Raw genomic sequence first — 26,700 nt, forward strand, 5'->3', positions numbered from 1 at the left:
ACAGATCACACCTCAAAATGAAAAAAAAAAAAAAAATTCTTATTGGATAGCTTTTTTCGCATTTTTTTTTAGGAAAATGTTACATTATTTACAGCGTTGCCACAGCAACGTCATTATGGTGACGCCTGGCTGGGTCGGAAATGTCTGTCAGGCCGACAGTGTGGGGCGTGCAGTTACCATGACAGCATGTCAAGCCATTCATGTGCACTCAAACTGTTTTCAGCTACCGGGAAAATGAAAGAGCTGGAGGAGTGTGTTTGTGTGTTGGTAAGGGGCCAATGCTGCTGCATAAAACATCCTCACACACGATTAGTCATCTACAAAGCAACAGAATTTAAGCATACTTTACTGTGCAACAGCTTGTAAGAAAAAAAAAGAAAACTGCTTGGCAAACAGAGACCTGGGGATCATAGATAAAGTATGTCAAGGCGTTTATTTTATCTATTTAAATCTAGTCTCACAGGCGCAAGTGAAATTAAAATACTCATCCTCGGTCTAAGAGGACCTGACACTGGCAAACCTGTGACAATTTTTGGACTCACATTGGAAGTTGTGACCTACTGCCTAAGGCTGCCAAAACCCGTTTTCTTAAAGCAGATATAATTTAACACACTGATTAAAATTCAAAAGCAATGTCAGTATGGTGAGGGGATTTAAAAAGATCAAGAGAGGGAGCAGGAGGAAACAGGAAACGGGCAGCAGAATTAAGCAACAGTGGGACATTTAGTCCCATGGGACCGGGCACAGTCACTGTCATCTGCAGGGGACCTACAGGCATAAGGGGACAACACAGAGTGTGAAGACAAAAGATATAAAAAATGAAATAGTTGAGCAATGAAAGGCCAAAATAATTTTCGCATCAGTTCACCTGACGTGAACAGCGCTTCTAACTGAAAATGCAAATATTACTACACGAGTAGAAGTCCAGAGGGTTCGGCTGACGTACACCAAGCAGATTTTTGTCAACAAAAGGCTCTCTTTCCTGTGTGTAGAGCAACGACCCGGATTTATTAAAGGGCAGGAGAGTGGGCCCTTAGTGTTCTTTTCAACATGCTTAATGGCTAAATGGCTCTATTGTTTTGGTCAAACAAGTTGATGTTAACGCTATTGTGAGAATCAAACATCTCTTACAGAGATGCACACATTAACAACCACAAATGCAGTTTCCAGTCCATTAAAAACAAAGCAAACAAAACCCAAAAGGATTAAATATTCCATCCTTCCTACCATGACATTATCAAGGTTTAATAATCAGATGAATAGTTATTACAGCTCGCTTATTCAAACTGCAGCAGTCATACATCCCTTCTGAAATAGAAAACAGGTAGGATGCAATGAAAATGTTAATTAAATCAAACAAAAACTGCACTGTTTTTTATATTTAGAAACCATAAACTCAAAGAATTCAGTATGTAGGTTTTATAGCAGAACATAGTTGTCATAACAAACTGTTTAGTACTATAAAATGTTGCAGTTTTTCATCTAAAACAGAAGTCAACCTTTTCAGATTTTGTATTTTCCAAATGCTATGCAAGTGTGCAGCCAAATGTAGTTCTTATTCTTTTGGAAATTCGCACACGTCTTGATCAGTGACAGGTCAGAAAAAAAACAGGCAGAGGAGCTCAACCTTTTTGTCCCCAACCATCCCTTTGTAATGTGTGCTGACTGCGGTTTCACATTGTCTTCTTGAAAAATGCATGGCTGTCCTTGGAAAAGACCTGGTTTTGAAGGCAGCATTTGTTCCTTTAAAAGCTTAATGCAATTTTCAGCATAGAAACTGGCATCATAGAGACATAGGCTTAATTTGTCACCTGAATTTACACAGTTCCCCAGCCGAACCTGGTGTTGTGACTTACTACTATTATAGAAACCTATTTAGCTTTTCTTTTTTGTGATTTCCATATAGCTTGCACTGTTCATTTTTGAAAAGCCTCTTGATAACTAATTAAAATTAAAACATTTTCACTTAAATGCCAATGGCACCTCTGTAAAGATGGACACTCTTCCTTACCTTGTTATGTAACGTGGCCTCTCTATGGCTCTCTCTCTCTCTCTCTATATATATATATATATATATATATATATATATATATATATATATATATATATATATATATATATATATATATATATATATAAAGAAGAGGCATATTCTGTGAAACATTTTTTCTTTAACATAGTTAAGCATTACACTGTCAACACGTGCCTTCAAATGGTCAAATAACAATTTGTTGAATCCTTTATAACGTAGGTTCCGGCACATAAACTGGAGGTGCTCTCAGCATTTGAAATGCTGAGGTGAGTAAATGGACATCAGCATAAAATAGCATGGGACTGTGCAACGTTATCATCGGGTTATGGCTGAGAGTGTTATGGCTATGCTCAAGCTGCAGCAGTGTATATTCTATAGCAGAGAAGGATATATGTGGCATCCATCTAATGTTAGAGTTGCAATCACCTCATGTTTGGAATTTGTCAGCATGTCGAAGCAGCATGTTGCTGTGCTTCATGCAGATTTCCCAAAGTAATAAACCAACAAAAACCACTGCATTCATACTGGTTGTAAATTACATTGTACACATTGTCCACAATGAACACAAATAATCTATGCTGTGTTGTAGTTTTATGTGGTGTAAACTATTTATGTTTCTTTGGGGCTGATTCTTTGATTACTATGTGCTGTGAGAAGGCACTGATTATATAGATCTGTGTAAATTACAAGTATGTAAGATTAGTTATTTTTTAGTCGCACTGCAGATAAACGAAAAATAAAGCTAAATAAGTTTTGTACATTAAACATAGCCATAGTGGTAAAAACACACAGAGTATAATCAGGGATGACAAATGACTTGTGGGCAGGACACAGTGAGAACCAAAAAACCTAAAAAACCAGCAGGAAATAGAAGCAGAAACAGAGAGATAATAAACTGAGGCCATGAAGGAAACAATGCCGCAGTTTCTCCTTACTGCAGAGACCCTTCTGCGAATTTAAACCCTACATACATATTTATATATCAAAGGCTGCACTTGGGTTCAAAACCTGGCATTTCAATCCTGACTTTCACCATTTTGTCGATTTAATCATCACATCTGATAGCCCTTATATTTTTGAGGACCAGCAAAACAGCCAGAAAGTCAAATAAAAGAAAACTCTTCAGCGTACGACTCTTTGATGTCATTCAGATAGGACAATTATTATTCATGCTGCAGAGACCTGGGAGCTACAATTTTAAATTGAGCTTGAAATAGTCAAGAGAGACATTAGTGGCTCAATGTGGGGTTTTCACTTAGATGTCTGCATGAGGATGTGACCGTACACAGATTTATTTTTCTTTTGCTGGAATCCTGGTAAAGATCAATGATCTTTGATGTTTTGTTTTCTTGACTCTGCATGTGTTTGTTTGTGTGTGTGTGCGTGTCTAAAGCTGACTACTGCATCCTCAAAGTACCACAAAGGACTGATAGGAAACCTAAGAGTACAGTCTATCCCTGCAATGTTCACTATGAAACAAACATGAAAAATGCATTCTTGTAAGTAATATTTCATTAAGGAGGTAAGATGGATGCAGTGTTGTAATGCTTAGTTTGTCTGTCAAACTGTCCAGCAGTAACGGGAGGCTGGTCCACCGTGCCACGTGCAGCCAGAAATCTCTGCCTCAAGCCTGCTGTCAGGGCCTTGGTGTTGCTACAGCTGCTGATGCTGGCTGTGAGTGCACATCTGTGACTGAGCGCTTATGTGTGTGTGTGTGTGTGTGTGTGCGTGTGTGTGTGCGTGTGTGTGCATGTGTGAGTCTGTGTGTTTGTGGAGATTTAAGTCACACCAAATGTCATACCAAGAGCAAATATCCATACACTGGGACCTTAGCCAAATCCTTACAAATCTCCCTGCTCCCCTTGCTGTCACATACACAGACATGTGCAAGCTGATTTCTTTCTTCTTCTTTTTTTTTATTGCTATCTTAAAAAAATAAATGATGCAAAAATAACAAGCAAAGCACTCTCGTGCATCACAGCTGTGCAAATCTGTCTTTAAAAGAACTGATGTCTCACTATGATGTGTAGTAAAAGTGTACACAGCAACACAGTCAAAATAAATCCAAATTCTACTAAATAAGTGGGACAATAAATTAGTCATTTAATGGATTTTTAGTTAATTATTTATATATTAATTTATGGCATTTATGACTCTGCACTGTTTACATTTATTAGAAGATTTAAAACTGCTCACTATTTTTGTGATAATATAATTATAGCCTGCTGACTCAAAGAAGATTATGACTGCCAACATCAAGACAACTATATGTAAATATGACGATAAACAACTTGTTATTATCTAAGTTGCACATCCTCTTATGTCACATCAGTAATTGCACCGGCTAATCATCTTGTTCAAATAATAAAGTATACAAATGATATTTAGCGACTCTGCAGCCGGAGGTGATTTATGTCGCTTATCATCAGAAATGATCTGAGGTCATTTAATACAGGATTCAACTGGAGACGTGTCCATGTGATCATCATTATGGAGCTTTAACCAACGTGAATGTTTTGTTGGAAACAGATAATTTTGCCATGATCAACAAATATCAATGACTAACCACGCAAAGTCAACCTCTTAATATAAAACATGAACATTCAGTGTATCACCTGTTAGAGCACCTTACACACCTTCTTGCTTTGCCTCCAAATTAACCAAGACAAAGACTGTACATGACTTCACTTTTGATTATAATAATAAAACATCATATTTTCTACACAAGAGATTGTTAAATGTACTGGATTAAAAAATGCACAGGCAGTTAAATAATTTCATTTATATGTGGCTTGTCACCAAGACAAGTCCTTTCCAGGTAAAGGACCATGTGATGCCAACAGATGGCTGTTGAGTATAAAGTAACATGAAAACAGATTAACTGAGGACGGACTCAGGTTTAGCAGTGTTTCTACACTACAGAGTAACTATGGCACAAGCACGACACCAACGCTTATATTTAGGTAGCTACATAACCTAGGTAACCTACACTTTGCACAGGGCATCTAATTCATCCTAATGGGTTAATAAATAACATTCAATGCTCAGTCTGCACTGGAGAACAATGACAGCGAGATTAGTTCATTTCCAAGATATGTAAGATAATACAAGAGGAGACAACAGATGGGTGAAATTAGGAAGGGCACGTACAAATATAGAGATAATGAGAGAGAGTCAGGGGCTTTAGGGAAAACCAGAACTCCTGTGGGGAAAGAAGAGGTCCTCATGAAATTGAAATGGGAGAAAGGAAGCGGGACGCACGTTGCCGAAGCTGCTCCCCATCTATTTTTTTCTTTCTTTTTCTTTTTTTTTTTTTTTGCAGTGCTCTGTAATTCGCCTCTAAAAATACCAAGCTAGAAAAAGAGGAGGGGCACGAAGAATCGCAGGGGGTTGGGGAGGAATAACAGAGAAGATAAAAGGATAGATGATGGAGCACTTTGACAAAACATGTCCAAAAAAGAAAGTGAAACAAAGTCCACCTGGTTGTGTGTATGTGTGTGCGTGTTTTTTGTACATGTGATATGACGAGGAGACAGGAAAACATGCGAGTGGGAATGCCAGGGAGAGACAGACGGAGCATGTGCCAGCTCTTTTCCAGGCGGCCACGTGAGCGCTTTTCCTCAGCTGGTCTGCTCACACTGAGCCAGCCAGAGGGGAGCTGTGTGGGGTCGCTGGAGTCACAGTGGAAAAAGGCATGCTACATGGAGCTCATACTTGATGTGCCCAGCCTGGTCACAGCCCACCAATTCTCACCTAACCCTCATTCCAAACCAGCATGCTCTCTGCAGATTGATAATGAGGACGCAAGCAGAATTACACAAACGCCCGTATTGACCGTTGTTCAAAGGATACATGGACATTAGGCGGAAACGACACAGCAGGAAGCCGTCCCATAAATCTTGCCCCTGGCTTAGCTGTGCTATGCATACGTGACAGCCTTAAAGCTACGCACAAAAACAAGTGCATTTTTAAAATCAGTCAGAGCAACACATTGCATCTGCCTCTGCCGCGCTTATTCTTACCAGGCGAGCTTGAAGCCTTTCATTAGTACAGTGATGATTGTCTGACGTCCATAGCGCGTTGTGGGCACAGGGATGCCCGTTCACACCGCTGCATGATGACTGACAGACCGCCAGTGCCTCACCTCCCATACAAAGCCAGAGAGATGCACAGAGGAGGAAGGGAGGATCGGAAGCAGAGACTGATGGACGGTAGAAGACTGAAGTCTGGGAAGATGATCCTGCGCCTCCTCCAGCCCATCTGCTACATTCTTCTGCTTGAATCAAGGTGCCGCAGTGCTCAGCACTTGTGCCAGAAACTCACACCTCCCTGGGCTTCTTTGGTTTTCCCAAAAGAAAAGGAGGTGACCTGCACTGCAACATTCGCAGCACAAACTGCAGCATGCCGCAGAGGCAAGGAAGGTTTAAGGACTGCAAATAAATGCAATCATGGCTTGTTTCTGATCCTTTCTGACTGCTTCCCTTCAGGTCGTGCTCCACACTGTCCCTCCGAGGTTCTCTTTGCTCAGTCAAACTCCGTCTGTATCAGCTTCAGCCTCCGCAGCGGATGAGAGCTGCACTTGCTGTGCTCACAGTGAGCAGGCGCAGGATCCCTTCCCTCCCTCTCTCCCTCCCTCCCTCCTGTTCACTCTGCCCTTTTCCCTAGATGGCTCCCTTTCTCTATTGCACTCAGAGAAAACCTGGCAGATCCAATGTGAGAGACATGGTGGCTGTTTCTATGTGTAACTCTGTGCAATGACCTGCAGCCCCCACCTCACACATCACAATGATGGAGAAACACAATAGGTGAGAGAACCTGCAGTACTTTCATAATTTATTCAACTTGCAATCTACTTAGTTAATTTAAGTTAAGGTTCACTTATGCAGCGTGGTGCATCACTTGCACATAAACACAAATAAAGAGGGAATGTGAATGACAAGGTTGGCTTGCGATTTAATTATCTTTTTTTATTTTAAAAAACACCGTATGAATAGGGAAGAAAAAAAACACAAGATGTGCACGTTTGGTGAACTACACGGTTTCCTTTATGTACGGTTGATATCCAAGCTTCTCACGTTCATGTTATTGCTTCAAATCAGACTAATTCTGCACATATGTAAATTTTGCTTATGTAAATAATCACCAAAGTACTGTGGGCTCAACCGTCTAAGAAAAGGGAGGATCTCTTACCATCATCCCAATTGTGTCTAGTGGCAAGATAAACTCAGGTCCTTGTTATTTGAATGAATAACTTTTAAAAAACTATTTAGGGCAATTATTAATAAAACTCATAATTTAGAAGGAGGGAAGCATTGCAGGGACAGTCTCTATCCAACTGGAGAAACCTCTTGTCACACTGGCCCTTTCTCTCGCATCTAAATGAAATTTAAACCAAAGGAACAGTTTCATGGAAAATGTTAGAAAGTGTTATTTTAAGACCTCATGTAGCTCGATAGTAGCAAAGACTGTCAACTCAGTGATCCTGCTCACTATGAAGAAATTAGTGGATCTTTGAACTTCATGCCACCCACAGACAGTGCAGAGGATGCTCACATTATATTTCTAGGCGCCACTGTTGATTCCCTGAGGTGCTGTGAATGTGGCTCTACTGGAGGAAGAGAAAGAGTGGGAACCAAGTAGAAGAGACATAAAAGCTCACCCTAGAATCCTCCCAGGGTGCAGCTGTAAGTGCAATAGCCTGTACTTCATTGCAGCGATGTGACAGCAAGTCATCTCACACACAGCCCATCTGGTGCTCATTTACTCTTGAACTAGGACGAATTTCACAGACACAGTACAAATAATACTCCCACCTGCGATGCACCAATTGTTAGCATGAATTATGCGCTCAGGATTTCCGGAAACATTCAAGGAGCTTACAAAGTTCATCTATAAAAACATGGCCAAATGAAAGCAGAATGTCTTCACCCAGCTCTCCCAGCTAATTAGCATGATGCAACAAGGGGCATGATCTGCTTATTTCTATCAATATTCTTAATACAAACATATTTAAGCAGATGGACGGGTCAGTGTGACATTCCTTTCATTCTAAATCATATAAAAATAAAAGAAATATATATATATATATATATATATATATATAAAAAATTCCCTTCTCACCCTCCGCGGGTGGTCTGTTTCATCCTCTGAGCTCGGGTCCTCTACCAGAGGCCTGGGAGCTTGAGGGTTCTGCGCAGTATCTTGGCTGTGCCTAGAACTGCACATTTCTGGACTGAGATGTCTGATGTTGTTCCTGGGATCTGTTGTAGCCACTGCTCCAGTTTGCGGGTGACTGCCCCGAGGGCCCCGATGACCACAGGCACCACTGTGGTCTTCACCTTCCAGGTCTTTTCCAGTTCCTCCCTGAGGCCCTGGTACTTCTCCAATTTCTCATGCTCCTTTTTCCTGATGTTGTAATCACTTGGTATTGCTACATCCACCACAACGGCTTTCCTCTGTTCTTTATCCACCACCACAATGTCCGGTTGGTTCGCCATTACCATCTTGTCTGTCTGGATCTGGAAGTCCCACAGGATCTTAGCTCGGTCATTCTCCACCACTTTTGGGGGTGTTCCCCACTTTGATCTCGGGGCTTCCAGTCCATATTCTGCACAGATGTTCCTGTACACTATGCCCGCCACTTGGTTATGTCGTTCCATGTACGCTTTCCCTGCCAGCATCTTGCACCCTGCTATTATGTGCTGGACTGTCTCAGGGGCCTCCTTGCACAACCTACACCTTGGGTCTTCTCTGGTGTGGTAGATCTGAGCCTCTATTGCTCTGGTGTTTATATATATATATATATATATATATATATATATATATATATATATATATATATATATATATATATATATATATATATATATATATATATATATATATATATATATATATATATATATATATATAAAACTGTGATTACACCACTCTGGATTTTAGAAACCTGTTTATAACATGATCTGCAGACATAATACATATTTTAAATAGAATCTATCTTACAGTTGAAAGACAAAAAAACAACAACACATTATTAGGAACAGTATAAAACAAAGTAATTAAGAGCTATCAGACTGGAAAGGTTTACCTGAGGCAGCTTGCCTCAGGTAAGACCAGAGTTCAACAGCAAGAAAAGAGACTAAGCAAAATGGTCCCTAAAGGAGAGTCCCAAGGCCAAAGCAATTGCTGAACAAAACAAGCATAAAGGCCAGCCTCACCTTAGGCAAATAAACATCCCAAGGAATCTGGTGAAATACTCAGTGGACTGATGAGACAAAAGTAGAACATTTTTTGAAAGGTTTGTGTCTTTTAAAGCTAACAGAACATTTCAGAGATAGACCATCATACCAACCGTCAAACAGAATGTTGGAAATGTGAGGGACCGCTTTGCTTCAAGAAATGGGTAACTTTAAGTTTTGGAGTGGCTCTCTTGAAGTTTTGGACTTAAATTCAAATCACGTCTAGTATGACCTTAAACATGTCATTCACACTCAAAACCCCTCTAACATGGCTGTATTAAAACAGAAGAAAAGTAGAAGATTCCTCAGATGATGTTAACATTTCATTTCTAGTTATTACACAATTACTCTGTTTTTGCTGCCAAGGCTTGCACAAGTAGTTGCATGTGTGTGTGCATGTGTGGGTTTGACACCACACATATTTTTGATAAATTAAAGAACTGTTTGTCATGTTTAGAGAAACAATGCAGTCACAGGATATTTTTGTTTCTGCATTGCAGACTGATTTTTAGATGAACATTAGTTAAGCTAATGTAGGAAAATGAATTACCTTCATTTATAATTTATAGCCAAAATGTATTCGCTATTGCTAATCTCCCTGCCTTTGAGCTGTGACTGTACCTGAGTGCTTGTCAGGGCCGTGTCCTGAAATCTGTTGCAGAATGGTGCTGAATGGACAGCTCCTTTCAGTGTCAAGTTCAACAGTCAGTGAGCTGCTTATTCTCAATGATACCACCTGCTGGCTAAAGTAATAAAATGGACTAGTTTGTTTTAAGTAAAAGGACAAGAGTATATGTATGGCACACTGTAATTATCCTATGGAAAGGTACATAAACGTTTAATTTAATTTATGTTAATTCTGTTTGTTTAATTTAAAAAGAAACAAACATTTATATCAGAATTTCTGATTTTACTCCTAAATCAATTACACAAGACAAAACACAAATTATTTATGTATTACAAAAAAAAAAATCAGACAAATTCTCACTTAATTCTCTTCAGCGTTCCCTGCATCTTTGTCTGCACCAGAGAGTTTTCATTTATGTCCAAGAATAGCATTGGCAGATAATCTGGAATAATCCCTCCATGCTGCTTTGTGGGATTGGACAGGAGTTTGGCTCCCCCATTCTGCCTGGTGGACGTTCTTTGCTCTTTAACATAATGCAGATTAAAATGTCAGCTGTATAACAGTTTAATCACTACTTCCAGAATGATGGTTCTACTTCTAAAAGTCTGTTTCTGCTCTGCTCAGTGAGCATCAGCTTGCTTTCAATAAAAATGACATTATGGGAGGAAAATTTCATGTTAATCCAAATAACTCATCTCTGTCTGAGTGAAACATTCTCAGTGCCTGTGGCTACAAGACACTGAAGTTTCTGTCATATTCCTTGGTTTAATGTTTTTTTTTTTAAACTTACTTCATGTATGCAGGCCAAAACTTTTATTTACAGAAAAAAATCAATAATTTAAAGTTATGTTTAAATGTTTGGTGGTTGACGGAAATTATAGAAAAGTTCAAAATATGCAGCCTAAATTTGTACTTAATGTTTTATATCTAAAACCACAAACAATTACCTGCAGTCGTTCAGAATTAACAATACACGTAGCTACATGATGATCAGCAGATTAACGTTTAGCTTTCCAATTCGGACGTAAATGTATTCTCCAACACTTAAAATAGGAGATATTCCCATTAACTTCCTAAGATTGGAGTTGGCCATTTTTCTGTCTGTTGGCTCTGATTGGTGATCGGCAGGCCACTACTGCCCAGATTAAAAGATAAATAAATAAAAATAAAATTCTTAAATGCATCAATGCATACATACATCAAAAATATGTGCAAAAATAACAAAAGTCAAATAAAGGACATATGGTTAGTTGAACATCCTGTAATGCATATATGTGGATAATCTTGTTATTAATTATTTGACTACTTGATTTAAAATAACTATCTCAATAAAAGATCATGTTGCACAAATATCATAATCTGTTCATATTGAACATAGTAGCTCCAAAAATAATTCTGAACTCTGAATAGTCCGTCTCTGCTTAAAATCCATTGAACAAAAGGGCACAAAAGCATAGTAATCTGACCTGATAACGGCTCTTTGTTGTCATAATCGTAGCATAAAAACAGTCATCTATTCATCCATTTTCTATACTTGCTTAATCCCGATAGTGGGAGGATAGCATCTATCTCCTGTGATCAAAGCACAGGAGGCAGAGTACATCCTGGAGAGGTTTCCAGTCCATCACAGAGACACAAAGGACACAGAACTGTTTACACAAAAAGATTTCAAGAGGCAACATATAAGTCAGGCAATTATGTGACATCTACCAGAAAGAATAAACAGACGCATACATCAAACAGTGATATATAACAGACATCAGCTCTGGGTGCAGCATTGGCAAATCTAATAGTATCTCAAAGATACAAGATTAATATTTGAAAAATAAATAAATAAATAAATAAATAAATAAATAAATAAATAAATAAATAAATAAATAAATAAATAAATAAAAGCAGTGAAATGATTGGGTAACAATAGTAAACAGTGGCAGAGATTAAATGTATATTCCAGAGCAACACTGTGAGGGCCAGGTATATTTAATGTTAAGCTGACAAACACTGCTTCCTCCTCAATCAATCAACAAATCAAATTTATTTGTGTAGGACATTTCAGCAACAAGGCGGTTCAAAGTTCTATAGATTATGAAAACATAAAAAAAAGGGAAAATCAGCAAAATATATTGTATTTGTCAAGTGCCATTGTTAAAATCATCAACACACATCAAATAAATTGGTCAATGTTTCATTTATTATGCTTCAGAAGCAACTCTAAACAGTTTGGTTTTTAATCCTGATTTAAAGGAACTCAGTGTTTCAGCTGCTGTGCAGTTTTCTGGAAGTTCATTCCAGATTTTAGGTGCATAGAAGCTGAATTCTGTTTCTCTGTGTTTGGTTCTGCCTTTCAACAACAACAACAACAACAACAAAAAAGAAATTATAATACAGATGGGTTTCTGTTAATTTGTCATATGTGGTATGAAAATGTGAGCAAAGTAAAATGTGTTAACATTAAAGGTTGATGAGAGACTAAATCATTCAAAAGACTTTTAAGTACAGATTATTCTCTCAGCCAACTCCTTTCACATGTTTTCCAGGCTGTGGCGTTAATGAATTAATAAAATCTATTAGCTGAAAACAACAAGAATGACATTTTCAGTTCCAACTGGAGTGGTTGTTATGAAGCTAGACGTCAGTGACTCATCGCCTCCCTGACCCTGGGTTTTTCAAGCAGTGCCCAGCTGCCTTCAACAGAGAAATGATGCGAGACACAGAGATCGAATTTCGCTGATCTTTCAAGAGTCTACAGTCAGATCCACTGTAACACGGCCCGTTTGCCAGAGTTGCTTTTGGGAAGCTTTTACCTGTGCTCACTGTTCAATATTAAATGAATCATCTGACACTAAGTTTCCTCGCAAATCTGGTCATCATAAATCATTCACAACTCTAAAGAGGTTGAAAAAAATGTTTCTGTAATAATAATAAAAAAGTTGCATTAAAAATTATGCACGTGTGCCTCAATAAGTTAGGATTTTAACATGTTCATTTATTTCTGTGATTCAGTTGAACGGCTGAAACTCAAACATTACACAGAATTATCACAGGTAGTAATAGATTTTCATCATTAATTTCTGTTACTTAATGATTACGATTGAAAACAAATAAAAACCTAAACTACGTTTTCTCAGAATTAATGGTGGATGACGTAATGGACTGAGATCACAAAGGACTTGAAAATGCTGACGTAAGGCCATCAAAAAGGCACATTCTATGCATTATAGTTCTATGCTGAAAGTCAGATGAATAAATGTGATTTTTTTTTTCTTTTCCTTTAGGGTAAAGTACAGCAAGTACAGCAATTGTATACTATTAATATAAGTAGATAAAATAGATGCCTTGTGTGTTGCAAAAAAAATGTATGCTTCAACTTATAGGTAGTAAAAAGAAATTGTCGGTTGTACAAATTATTTCCAATTAAAAAGCTTAGCTCTATATCCTTAAATTTATCAGTAGCACGGATAAGGCAAATGTTTTTCAGCCCGAGGGTTAAATGAGGAAAGCTTTTATATTAAAGGTTTGGCTTAAGAAGAATGATGAGATGAGAGAACGGTAGGAAAGATATTGATTTGACCCCTCCATCCAGTAAGTCAGAGCTGTTGCCTCAGAGATGGTGCTCCAACCATCAAAGTCAGATGCAGTCTGACCTGCTGCTTCACAGACACATGCGGTTCTTTGATGCAGTTTTCAGCCACACATAAATATTAGCGGATAAAAACCTCAATGCTATTACAAACCTTGACCTCGACGCAGTCTTTACAATTAATTGTTACTGGCCCTGTTGCGTTTAACAAACTCCGTATTGCCGTTGCTTTTCTGATTGCAAAGCCAGCTCCGTGAATAAAACACGACATGAATACGTAAGATCAAACAACAAAAAACGAGTCGCATGATAGGACACTGGTGGTCAGAAGGCAATGCATTCACCATTTTATATCTTCAGTCCGTGACGTGGCTAAACCCAATGAATTATAAAGGACTATAATCACAACGTTGCTTGTACAATTTGCAGCTTCTGGTCTCGTCTCTTTGAGGTTAGACTATTCCAGCATTAATACAATGTTGGGGAAGTTATATGTGTTTTTTTGACTACTGATGATATAAAGTTGTTGTTTTTTTTCTTATCTATTTCAGGCCAAATGTGGTTTTAAACACCAATTTATCACACACACACACCTATTTATCAGCAGGTGTATGCTCATAGTTACTTTGGTTTGCCAAGGCTGATAATTTGTTATATTTTATTTGAGCCAGGTAGAACAAACAATAATCAGAATACGTATAGTTTAGAATACCCTGCTTAACTCCCAGGTTGTTGTGATGTGACAGATTAGATAATTATGAATAATTTCACAACTTTTTACATCTCTAATGTATTCTGCGTTCTGTGTTATTTAAACTGGAAAAACAAACAAATCTGCGAGACGTATTTGGCATTTACTTATTTTATCCTTTAGCTGAAGCCATCATTTGATGGGAGATTAGAATGGTGTGAGGAAGAAAAAGGTTAAAAAAATAAAAGAAAACTCACAGCCTAACATATGTACCTGAGCACAGCAAAGACAGATATGAATAATCAGAAAAAATGAGGACCTGAAGAGAGCACATTCTGAGATTTAGCAAATATTGCTAATTTATGATGCTGCATCCTGATAGATAACCAGTAAAGAAGACTGAGTGCTGAAATTGAATCAATAATTTATTAGTTTAAAGATGTGTGGGTTTAAGCAACACGGTTGTTGATTTTTTATTTATTTATCTCAAAATTAATCAAACAATAATTACATAATAAGAGAAATAAAGTGCTACTCAATAAGTACATAGGTATAAGTTGAGTTGTATATAGTGTGCAATGATTGAAGTTAATGTTATCTAACAAGGCAAGTCAGGTTTAATATGATATATCAACGTTTTGACAAGACAAAATGAATATTGTAAACAAATGGGATTTTTCTGAATTATACTCTGTTTATTTTGCCAAAAGTTTTGTAAAACTAGTTTGTGTTTAACTTTTCTTGTCAGTGGATTTTGTATTTTGTGGAAATGCTGTAGCTTAATGATCTAAATGCATTTCTGTCTTGACTTAGCAGAAACTTGAATGTTGTGGCTATGCTCTCACACTGTAGTTCATCCATGCATCCAGGTACAGATCCATTCAATTTCAAGTAAAGAAGCAGTTTTACACATCAGAGATGATCAACCTCTCTGTGCTGCTCTTTCTTCAAAAAGCTCCAAGCCAGTCTTACCTGACATAGAATATGATTTTATCATTTCATGACTTTGGATCATAGAGAGAAATTAATCTTGCAGCTTTACTTATCACCACACATTTTACTAGTCCAAGCAGTTCTTCATCAGTTAAGATTTCCATCCAGTTGGGCGTCAAACTGAAGCTAAACCAAGCTCAGATTCCCATTACGCAGATGTGCTCACGCAAAGGACAATGCCGAGAGCATATCAGTGAATGATGCATCAGCAGATTTGCTCGTGGATCTTGTTCAGTGAAATTTGAGGCCAGGAAGAAGTAGTTGGCAGAGGGTTTATTCTAGGTGCAAAGCCAAAACTGCTCTCCCTCTCAGTGGCTGTCAAAAATACATTCTCATAAAAGATGGCACAATACCAACGCATTCTATACCGCATAAAAAACAATAACAAATGTTCAATTTAAATGTAACAAGTCACAGTATGCATCTTTAATTATCTGTAATGCAGCACACTCACATCCAAATTAAGCCGTCTCTGCTTTGTGAAGTGTCTTATGCTTGTTGAGTTATAGCCTACCTTCGAGGTTTCCATATCACTTCCTTCCACTTCTTTTGCTTGGCCTATCAGTAAAGGTAGAGAAGAGGAAATAAGTATCTCACCTGCTTTGAGTGTTCATGATGTGATTGTCTTTAAGACACCTGCTCTTAAATGTATGTATCTAAAAAATAAAAAAAAGACAATGAAAAGTAGCACTAATATTTTTTTGGTCTCATGATAGTGTTTTAAAATCTGTAAAAAAAAAAAAAAAGTAATGGACGTGTGCATCAGCTTGTTAGAATTGGCCGTATTTGTGTTATTTTAATGTCATTTTTAAGCCCCTAATGTGCAGAGCATAAAACGTTTTTGTTCCTCTGCTCTTTAACAGATATAACCAGATGATATTAGCTTATTCAGACTATCTGCCAGGGTAGCCAGCCTATGAGGAAAGAAAACAAATCAAAAACCTTTTGCGACACATAAAACTTAAAGCTGTCTGAATACAGAGTAAAAAAAAAACATTGGGCAGTCCTACCCTTTCTATTGTTCCTAGCGACTCACAGAGCACCCACATGTGCCATGAATCACCGCGACCCTGAAGTTCTCAACCACTCCTCCGCCTATACAATCAATTTATTTTGGCTGTGGCACCTGTTAATGCATTGGCTTCTGCAGTAAGAGCAATTTCTTCCCACTCCTTCACCCCCCAGCTGAGTTTCACTTCAGCTGTCGAGAAGTACCTTCTGCAGCTCCCGTGCTGCTCGGTGAGCTAATCAAATTTCATATTTTCTCACTGGCAGAATTAAGTGAGGAATTACCTACTGAAAGTAAAGTTCAATTAGCTAATGCCAAAGCCACTGCTTAATGGAGTTGAAACAAAAGCAAGGACTTTAAATGTTGCATATTTAAAATATAGAAAACAACGAGCAGAGGAGCTGAGGATCCTTTTAAGTAAGAAAGGATTATTTTATTCTTTTAGAATAGTTTTATGTGAAATTAATGACTTTTGCTATGGGGTAGATAGATTACACACATAAAAAAACTCAAAAACAATAGCTTTGGGTAAATAGTTGTATTTGAGCTTGATATTAAAAAGTTAATGCACAGGCATATTATCAATATGAAATTATTCCTGACTCAAACAGTCAGGGTCAGAGTTTTCTCACTCCTAGCATATTTACATTTAAAATTATTTAATCAATACGCTGGTTTTGGACAGGAATTAAGAGAAACATCTATCAGTAGTAAAGTAAAAATGAAGATGTTTTATTAAAATTTTATCAAAAGGGGCATGTTAAAAATAATTTAAGTCTTTCTCATTCATTAATGGAGAAATCTTCATTGGCATTAGATGAATAAAACTCTTCTTAGAACCGCTTAACTTTTTTATTTTTTTGGCATTTTTCCACTGGTATTTAGTCTTTAAGACCAGAAGATCAACTTGTCATCACCCTAATCTTTAAAACTCTGAATATTTTATTTTTTATACGATTAATGTAATGCAGTCTAAAGATATAGAGCAAAAATCCATACATGAACTGCACTGAATAAAAATAAATAAATAGATAAAAAACAAAGAATAAAGTGCACATCATGCCAAACTAATATTATGTAGTTCCAGTTTCACACCGGTCATCACAAGACTGCAACTCGGACAGAACGCTGCGCAGAGCTGCATAGTTTCTCACTTCTTCATTACGTCCCTGTTCCTGTGAGAGACGTCCTGCTTGCAAGGCTGCTAAAATCACGGTCATTCGGCTGCAAAAGTTGACGCATGTGTTCTTGGAGCTGTTCAAGATCAAACCCATAATTACGCTTCTCCAGACTGACCAGCTCTCTGATAGCAGACGGCCCGTCTACTGCTATTTTATGGGAAATGTTGTTAGGAGTTTGGCATGACAGAAATCACGGGCCAATCAACGAATGCAACATGCTGTCAATCAAATCGCTTCCACGCTCAACTTAGAATGGCTTGTACAAAAAATGGAGAAGAGCTGTGCGAGATCTGCTCAGGGAGATGGAGCTAGCTGGGGCGGACTGGGGCAGAACCGGGTAAAGCCGCACTAGTGGAGAAAACAGACCAGGCATACTGGTAAAGATTTAATGAAATTTTATAAAAATTATCTCTAAACTACAACAACATTACACATTAGCTGTTTCCTTTTAGACTGGTGTTTATCTTTAGATGGTCAAGAGGGATAAGAATTAGAATTTTTCATGGTTTATTTATTTTTAAATAAAATAATAATAAAAGTTTTGATTACCAGTGTGGTAGTTTTAAATTTTTTTTTTCTTTTGTCAGCTGTTGTGATGCTGGCTCATCATTGGTATAAAGAAGGATTTGACATGAATCGCACAAATAGCACAAAATCACATTTATTTTTTTAAACAGGTAACATAACATGTATCCCGAAAAATCTTTACAGTAGCATGGTGACCTCAAAGAGCGACACTGGCCTTAGAACATATGGGAACCACACAAATTATACAGATATATATATTGTGCTATAAAAATACTTTGCACTTTGCCTAGTAAATAGGTGTCTTCTAAAGGTCACTGGTTGCCTTGGATTGTATTTAAGAGAGTGCAGAGGTTTGAACTAAAATGCATGCCATATGTATATATGGCGTGTATTTTATATATATATATATATATATATATATATATATATATATATATATATATATATATATATATATAGACGTCTATATATGTATTAAACATGCTTCATTGCTTCATTTTATCCACTGCACAATTATATGCTGCTTTGTGTTGATCTATCACATGAAATCTGAATAAAAATACACTGAAGTTTGCATTTGCAGTGAGATGTGGCATGAAAACCTTCATCCAGTATGAATATCTTTGAACTTCGGTATACTATTGTAATGCTGGTGAGCTGACCGACAAATTCAGTGGGATTCTTTTTGCTAATGAACATATGTGCTGTATGCAGTGAGTCATCGGAACCGCCGCAGTTAGTCATCAGTGGTGGCCTGCTGGGTACAGACGCAAGTCCCACTCACATACAGTTTGCTTTATTCAAAGTGACGTGAATAATCCAGACATACTGTGCATAATTAGGTTTAATACGTCTGGTTAGCCGTCTCTGAAGCAATAACCACGTACAACATTCTAGATGCCTTAATTTGCACTTCACGTAATAACTGACAGATTAATGACTTCTTTGCAAGAACCCCTACATTTTTTTTCTATTATTAAACCTGTGTACAAAAAAAAAGCTAATTTGGCATCAAGTTCAGCTCTGACTGCAGACAGAGCTGTTGAAAAACAAAGAATGGTCTATATTTAGTGTTTATATCATTAAATGGCATATGTGCCTGGCACATATGTCCTTGTACAATGCTGCAGTGAGGCAGATGTCCACCCAGCATGAAAACAAGCCCTTTACAAAGGCAGTAAGTGGGTGTGCCAATGACAGACAGATCTACAGAGAGGAGTACATAATGAACCGCCTTCAGCGTGGCTCACACAGCTGTCTTAAAGTAGAGCCAGTGATATTACAACAGGACATTTGCCACTTGGGTTCATATTGTCTTATAGAAAAAGTTTATAATTAAATGAAACTAGTATAAAGAAAATAGGCTTTAATTTATTTAATTCAGTTCCTTGAAAACCTAATCTTTTGAAGACAGTGACAAATTCACTGTCTTACATTTGGTGTTATAGTGATAGCAGTAAATACACGGAAATTACGTAAGATTACAAAAGTTTGAATAATTACTAATTAGAAAATAAGAGATGAATTGAAGGTTGGGAATAAAATGTACGAGCAATAAAAAAATGACACTTTGTCTCATGCTGTAAATAAAGTATGTTGTAATTATTCTAATTTACCATTTGTTTTCCCAATGAAGTACTCGGAAACCACAGATTTTATTGAAATCAAATCAAAAATGGAAGTAAAATTATATATTTTTTCCATGTTTTGGATAACAAACAGAGGTGTAGTGTTAGTTTTGTTTTTTTATCTTGAGAATTGTTGAGGCACTTCCTTTGGCAATGAAGACCATCATTTAGAATTTATTATTAAGGAGCTTAGAGACGTTTGCCTGAAGGTAAAATAAATTAGCGTTAGGGCCGCCCTGCATCCCCTTGACAGCCTCAGTGAATCTAACTGAATTGCCTTTAATGGAACCTGGGAGCAGAGAGCACATCAGGGACTAAAAGGCTAGTTGGAAAATCCTCGCTGCACAAATGTATATGTGTATAAGGCGTAGTCTGGCCCAGGACATCCCCTGCATTCATCTGATTATAGATGACTGATGCATTTATAAATCAGTTTGACTCATTTTTTCCAGTACATCTAAGCGTAAGCTGAAAAAAAGGTACGCTTTCTGCACAGAATAAGAATAATAAAAATGATGCATTGTACTATCACAATACTAATAACCAGATTTGGCAAAAGCTAATCCAGTCATTTAAATGCTAAAGAAACTTTAGAAAAATAAAAGGTATCTAAAAGGCTATAGATTACAGAGATAGAAGAACAGGTCAAATAAAAAAAAAGGCCACAGCTGGGTAACAGTAGGAGCATGTAGATCAACAACTCTGGTTGGAAAAAGCCGCATTAATATCTGCATGCTTATTTTTAATATTAGCCAACAGATAAACAAGAATAATCCACAATATTAAACTTATCTTGCAAACCTACATTAAATTTGTTTTGATATTTTGGTGACTGAATATGAAATGATTTGTGATTAATGTTATGCATCCGGGTCTGTCATGCATATTATGTTCTTTGAGTTAAGAAAAGCAGCTGACCTTATGTTTGTGCATGGTGAACAGGCAGACACCATCCTTGCCTCTCTCCTGGCTCTCATGGTCTCTCTTCAATCACTGTCTTGCTGTTACAGCATCAAACTATAGTTTGTCCCACATGCTTTGTCATCATCACTGCAGCTCAAAATCTTCCCGTTGCATCTGATCTGCAGCGCATCCAAGTTGAGTCGGGGGCAGAAATAATATCTTAGACCTTCGCTAGCACATAAAACTGCTCAGAGAGCACAGTTTTGTTTAGGCTGAAATGATGATAAACTTCTTTTTCCTTGCTAATAATCCCAGCTGTGGTCAGAGTGCCGGCTTTCCACGCAAATGAAGCACACCCAATTTTCTGCTTTCAGTCGAGGTGGTGCACAGGCATGCATCCTACTCTTTGACCTCACTACTGCTTTGCTGAGCCATGGATGAGCAGTTGTACAAGGGAGGATGGGTCACCGCTGAGAGCGCTCTGATTGGCTGTTCGGCCGTGGTGTGTGTGTGGGAAGGCGCATTTGGTAGGCTCCCTGAGAGTGACTCTGCTCGATGAGGGCGGGCCTTCACATCTTTTCTTCACCCCGCCCCCACCCTCGTTCACCATCACTCTCTCCATCCCTCCTCCTCATATCTATATGCTGCAGGCATGTTTTCATGCGCCTGCATCACAGCATCTCTATGATGAGCCACATCAGCGATTCGGCGGCAGCGCCAAAGTGTAGAAATATGCACAATAAATATGGAGAAGAGGTCACAAAATGAATTCATAACACCTTGAAGATATGACGATCGACTGCAAAGTCGATGACCTAATTGTACAAAACAACAACAAAAATCACATAGATCATCACAATCTTTATGGGGAGGCAATGTGCTTTGCATGGATGTAGCTGGAGCTGATTTGATGCAGGACATTATGAGGATGATAAACACACTAAGAATAAAACTGGGCTCAAAGCTAACATCATCATCTCAGTTTATAAATGAATATAATATTCAAAATGAATGACACATTAAACGTTGAGAAAATCTTTGCAACGGTCTTTTCATAGAATGCTGAGACCCATTCACAGTCAGAAATTGACTTATGTTGAGGATATCATTTAACTAATATGCTAGATCCCTTTTCAGCAGTTGTTCGCACAAAGTTAAGAGTAGGATCATATTATGCCGATTCACACCAGCGGGGCGGGGACTAATATCTCAAACTACAGACAATGATCAATAATCCAGCAACTGGGAAGGCAGAACAGTAACGATGGCATAGAGCATAGGCAGAGTACACACACAATTATTGACACTCATGAAAATTATGACCCAGACAATTCTGCAAAGTCTCTAACTGCAGTAGTACCTTACTCCCAAGACAAAGGGATTTTTACATGCATATTTTACAGTTTATGTGAGTAAACATTGAGCTTGCACATCCTGTGTGACTCTGAACAAGGAAATACCTTAGATGTGAATAGAATTATCAATTCAAACAGCCTGAAAAAAAACACAAGAGGGAAAAATTGGAAAACAATAATGAACAACTGTGGCCTTAATAGTTAATTACAATTCTACATTACACTGAATGAATTAACTTACCATTAGCTTTCCACAAAAAGTTATACTCATTTAATTCCATCAATTAAACTATTATCTTAGTAATAACCCATCTGTAAACTCTGTTGGAAATTTCTGGAATGCTTTTGCATTTTATTGTTCTGATTGATTTACTTAGAGATGACTCAAATAGTAGATTGGGAATAAGACATAGATGTGTAAAATATTGAACCAATCCAAAATAATACAGCAAGTTTTATTTTTTTTTATGGTTTATAAGTTTTATGGTTAATTATTCCAAAAAACAAACAAACTACAAATTGCATTGCATTTAAAACATGGGAAAAAGAAAACAAAGGAACAAATGCATATTAGTATCTTTGTAAAATTAGATCATTTTAATCTTTTGCAATCTCTCTGCCAACTGTGGCATTAGCAAAATGATAAAAAAAGCAAATTTCAGTGAAACACTTTTCTGTCAGTTAAATGGTATAGTTTAAAATATTCTTTATGACTGAATATTAATAATACTGACTAGTGTTTTAAGACTAGTGTTGATTTATGCGAGCAGGTATAAATTGGATTTCCAGAGGAATTTTACTGGATATTTCATATTAAAAACAGTGTTCACTTAGTCAGCACATTCTATTTCAATTTTAGAGGAAAATGATTTTTCCTGGTTTAATTTTTTAATACTAAAACACCTTTCTGTTTTGTAAGGAATGTATGCACTTTTCATATACATTATATGTACTTAAACATTGAGGCCAACAATGTTTAATTTGCTGCACTTTAGATCACATTTGCATTTTATCAGCACCTAATTTTTTATCCAATTGGTACAAAAACAAAATAATCAGCAGCTTTCTGTATCTCCATAATAATAAACAGCCAAAATTCATCTGTTGTTGCTTATGCCATTAAAAAAAATATGAACAATTGAATTATTTGAAATAAAATGGCAGTAACCCCTTCCAGGACTCAATATAAACTATACAGGCACAGCTACTTGCTTTAAATAGAAAGCGCTGGACTGAAAGGGCTACAGAGACTCCTAGTGGTTTAATTCAAGACCGGTGGGAGAGTCACTCAGCTCGCATGACTGAACATCTAAAGCATATCAACCCAGACATACACAAACACAGCCCTCCTCACAGACACAACTACAACTCAGACAACCACGTCTCGCAAACAAATATAAAGACGCGCACATCAAAGAGAAAACAACTTTCATGCCCTTTGCAGAAAAACAAGCAAATTCTCAGGTTCTAAAGCAGGTAGCAGTTATTCGCCTCAGCTATAAAAGACACCAAACATAATGCCTAAATATGCAACAAGGAAAAGGAAAAAGAAGCATTTAAGAGACGTGGCATAGTTCAAGTGTACATCATGGGAAACAAGATGGAATAAAAAACATGAAGAGATTGAAAAGAAAGCTTAGGATGATGTTTCATAATTTGATTAAGACAAACTCAGCCCATCGAACTTTTTCCAGCAATATTATTCATGACTATCACTTTCTTGTTCCAGCACATCTCACGCACAACTTAAAAGTCTTAAGATGCCTGATATAATCACACTCACCCTCTGCAATGTGTGCCTTCAACTTTTTTTTGCATAAGATCAGGCACAGAATCTCATGTGGCAGTGCTGTTTTCACATCCCAAGCAATAAAGCGTCTCTGCCCACAGCTTGGACACACAGTGACCACTGATATGCCATCGGCTGACCGGCTGGATGCATAAAAGCTCCACAATGGTGTCCCACTCACAAAGCCCTGTTTGTGTCTGATGTTGTTTGTCCCGTAAAAGCAAACAAAAGCATTCCATGGCTTGCAACTGTATTCACCGATGGCTTCTCCGAGTGCAAAACCGTATTCAGATACCTTGGTTTGTCAGACAAAGCCACAAATCTGTGTCACATGCAAGCTGGGCGAGTCAGGGCAAAAGGGCGGACAGCGAGCCCATTTGCACCACATGTAGCAAGCAGCATGAAGGCACGCTCCGCACTTCTGCAGGTAAAAGAGGAGAGGCAGAGAGCAGGTTTACCTGATTTTGTCCGCTGCACTGTCAGACCTGAAGAGAAGAGACACACACATCGGTTATTCACTGTAAAACACCTGGAGAAAAAAAAAAAATAATAATCATTGTCAAAATTAAACTAGTACCAATACAATAATTGTGTGTACCAATACACAAACTTATTGGAACACTTGTTAGCACTGTTGCCTTATATGAAGAGCTTCCTGGGTTTTAATAAAGGCCTGTGGCTTTCTGCAGGGAGTCTGCAACCTGTCCTGGGTGTACCTTGCTTCTCACCCAATCACTGTTGGAGATCAGCAAGCTGGCAGCAATAAGCAGATAAAAATGTTGGATACACTCTGGCTACTTTACTGCATAAATAATAAAAACTCACCTACCTCATTTTTCTTTTACTATAATAAAATATCTGTTGCTTACTCTCACATGAACCAAGTAATGTTTGTTATGCATAAATGAGTATTTTTACTAAGTTCAAACACATTTAGCTCTTACTGAAATTCATTAGTATTTAATAAAGATGGTATATTTCAAGATTTAGTTGTTGGGCCTTCTTTGTTCACTTAGATAATTTGAGGGTGTTTACATTTAAATATTGAATTTATCGTATAAATAGAAAGAAAGGCAAAGTGCCAAAACAAAGTTAATGTACTATTATAAATGTATACGTACAGTATCATCCAAACGTACTAACAACCTTTGGACTGTTGTACATTTTGTCACAGAACTCTCATAAACTTTAATATATTTCACTGGGATTTCATGAGGTTGACATGTGTAGCAATGTGTGTGTTGTAACACAGCACTTTGCCCTAAACACACAATTCCCAGAGTGACCAGTGATGGTGGCAGTATCATGCTGGGCAGTATCATCAGGGATAAGGGACTTTCACTTTCCAACAGGACGGGAAGTTTCAACATTAAACCAGAGATGCAATGGATTAGTTCAGTTCAAAGCAATCTAACGCTTTGGAATGGTCCAGTTAAAGTACAGACCTAACGTCTAATGAGAATCCCTGACAAGACTTGAACAATACTCTTCAGTCTGAATGAGCAGTAGCTATTTTGAGAACAGAAAAAAAATCAATTAATGGGTGTACAAAGTTAGTGAAGTGATACCTCCAGAAATTCCCAGCTATAATGAAAAGTTGTTCCACAATATATTGCATTTTATTTGCAACAATTTTTCAGGCGCCTTTTGGTAAAGCAACATATATATTTTGCCTACATCCAATTTATACACTACTTTATTTTGGTCGGTCACACAAAAGCCAATTAAAGCCTTGACATTTGTGGTTGCATAATGACAAAATGTGAAATTTCAATGGGTGTGAAATTTTTATCCACAGTAGTTATTACAACTATTCATAGATTATAGTCATCAAAAACCCTCCTAGTTATTGTGCAGTATACCTTTAATATCTTCTAAAAAAATTGTTAGACCCTTCCATGCCATTAATAGCACAACATAGTTTAAGATATAGCATAATCTTTAAATAATAGACTGACAAAGTGATTGCAAGGTGATACAATGTTGATCTGTGACTCTCAATCTTGCGTTGCATCATCCTCAACGATGACTCACATTACACTCATTTAGCAAAGTCACATTGCGATATTATATAACGCTATCTGCAGAGTTGCTTTTAGTAGAAACATTTGAGCCAGAAGTAGGGCAAGAAAGATTTTTTATATATATATATATTCATCATCATCTCATCAGTTTTATAAAAAGCCCCCCACCACAAATATAATTAATTTCTGGCACAGGAAGCTAAACATTACAGCTAGAGACTCATATTAGCCGACAGCCTGCTGTCTGCTCAGCAAAAATGCACTCTGAGGAAACTGCAGCATAATCTACGGATCGTCAGATGCAGGGAGAAGGGAGAAAAGCAGGGATGACACAGATAAAGACAGTGGCACAGGTGCGGTATGGGACAGGCAGCGGTGCAGCATCCATGCAGAAATGCAGCTGGCTTTACCTGCAGAGGAGACATGACATTCCGTGCCCTCTAAAGCCGGCTACAGAACGCTGCTCCCCTCGCAGCTGCTGCAGATGCCCCTCGCAAGCTAACACCAGCACAGCAAAGAGAAGACGAGCAGAAAATCCCATAGGTTTGACAGGAAGTGTCCCCAGTTCAGGCAAGTGGAGACACTGCCAGGAGACACTGCGCGGCAGTGAGAGCGGGAATCGGAAAGAGAGTCAGAGCAAGGTGTAGAGCACAGCTCACGCAGACAAAGATAGTGAACTCAACAATTACCAAAAGCCCACAGAAGAAGATGTCACTACAGAGTCTCTAATTTTAATACAATATATCCACATTGCAGTTTGGGAAAATGGCATCTCCTGTCGAGCAAGTCATTTTTGATTTAGACAGCTCATTTTTAGGTGGATCAAATTCTACTTGGTTGTAAACAATCACAGAAGTTTTATTTGAAAAGCTCTTAGATTTACAGCTATCCAACCCATGACCACACATAATTTAAGTTAATGCACAAGTAATCAGATTTGATGTTCATCATATCATATCATACATCATATGAGATCAGATCAGATCATACATCAATATAACATCTGGCATGAACAAACATGTCAAAAAACCATTTCTAATTCAATAACGGTGCCTCATACTGAAACAAGGCAGTGAAGTAATATGTTGCCCTGACACCTTCCTCTAGATTAAAAAAAAAAA

At 37.6% G+C, this 26,700-nt stretch overlaps 1 protein-coding gene across 12 annotated transcripts in view; it reads right to left on the reverse strand.

The window, feature by feature from the left end:
* The window catches only part of gramd1bb (GRAM domain containing 1Bb), a 97,358-nt gene that overhangs the window by 38,991 nt on the left and 31,667 nt on the right, over window positions 1–26,700 (reverse strand). For 6 of the 12 annotated variants that reach the window (XM_017308230.2, XM_017308232.2, XM_008425943.3 and 3 more), the window contains exon 4: window positions 24,014–24,040. The exons of 2 other annotated variants lie outside the window; for them this stretch is intronic. In XM_017308230.2, the coding sequence (XP_017163719.1) occupies window positions 24,014–24,040 (27 nt within the window). Of the gene's footprint in view, window positions 1–6,054; window positions 6,621–15,676; window positions 15,721–20,426; window positions 20,819–24,013; window positions 24,041–25,989; window positions 26,193–26,700 lie in introns of those variants that run through there. 4 more of the 12 variants (XM_081614250.1, XM_081614252.1, XM_081614253.1 and 1 more) reach the window with 4 other exon arrangements.

The sequence above is a fragment of the Poecilia reticulata genome, chromosome 13, assembly GCF_904066995.2.
Source record: "Poecilia reticulata chromosome 13, P_reticulata-male-v2, whole genome shotgun sequence".
NCBI classification, from domain to species: Eukaryota; Metazoa; Chordata; class Actinopteri; order Cyprinodontiformes; family Poeciliidae; genus Poecilia; species Poecilia reticulata.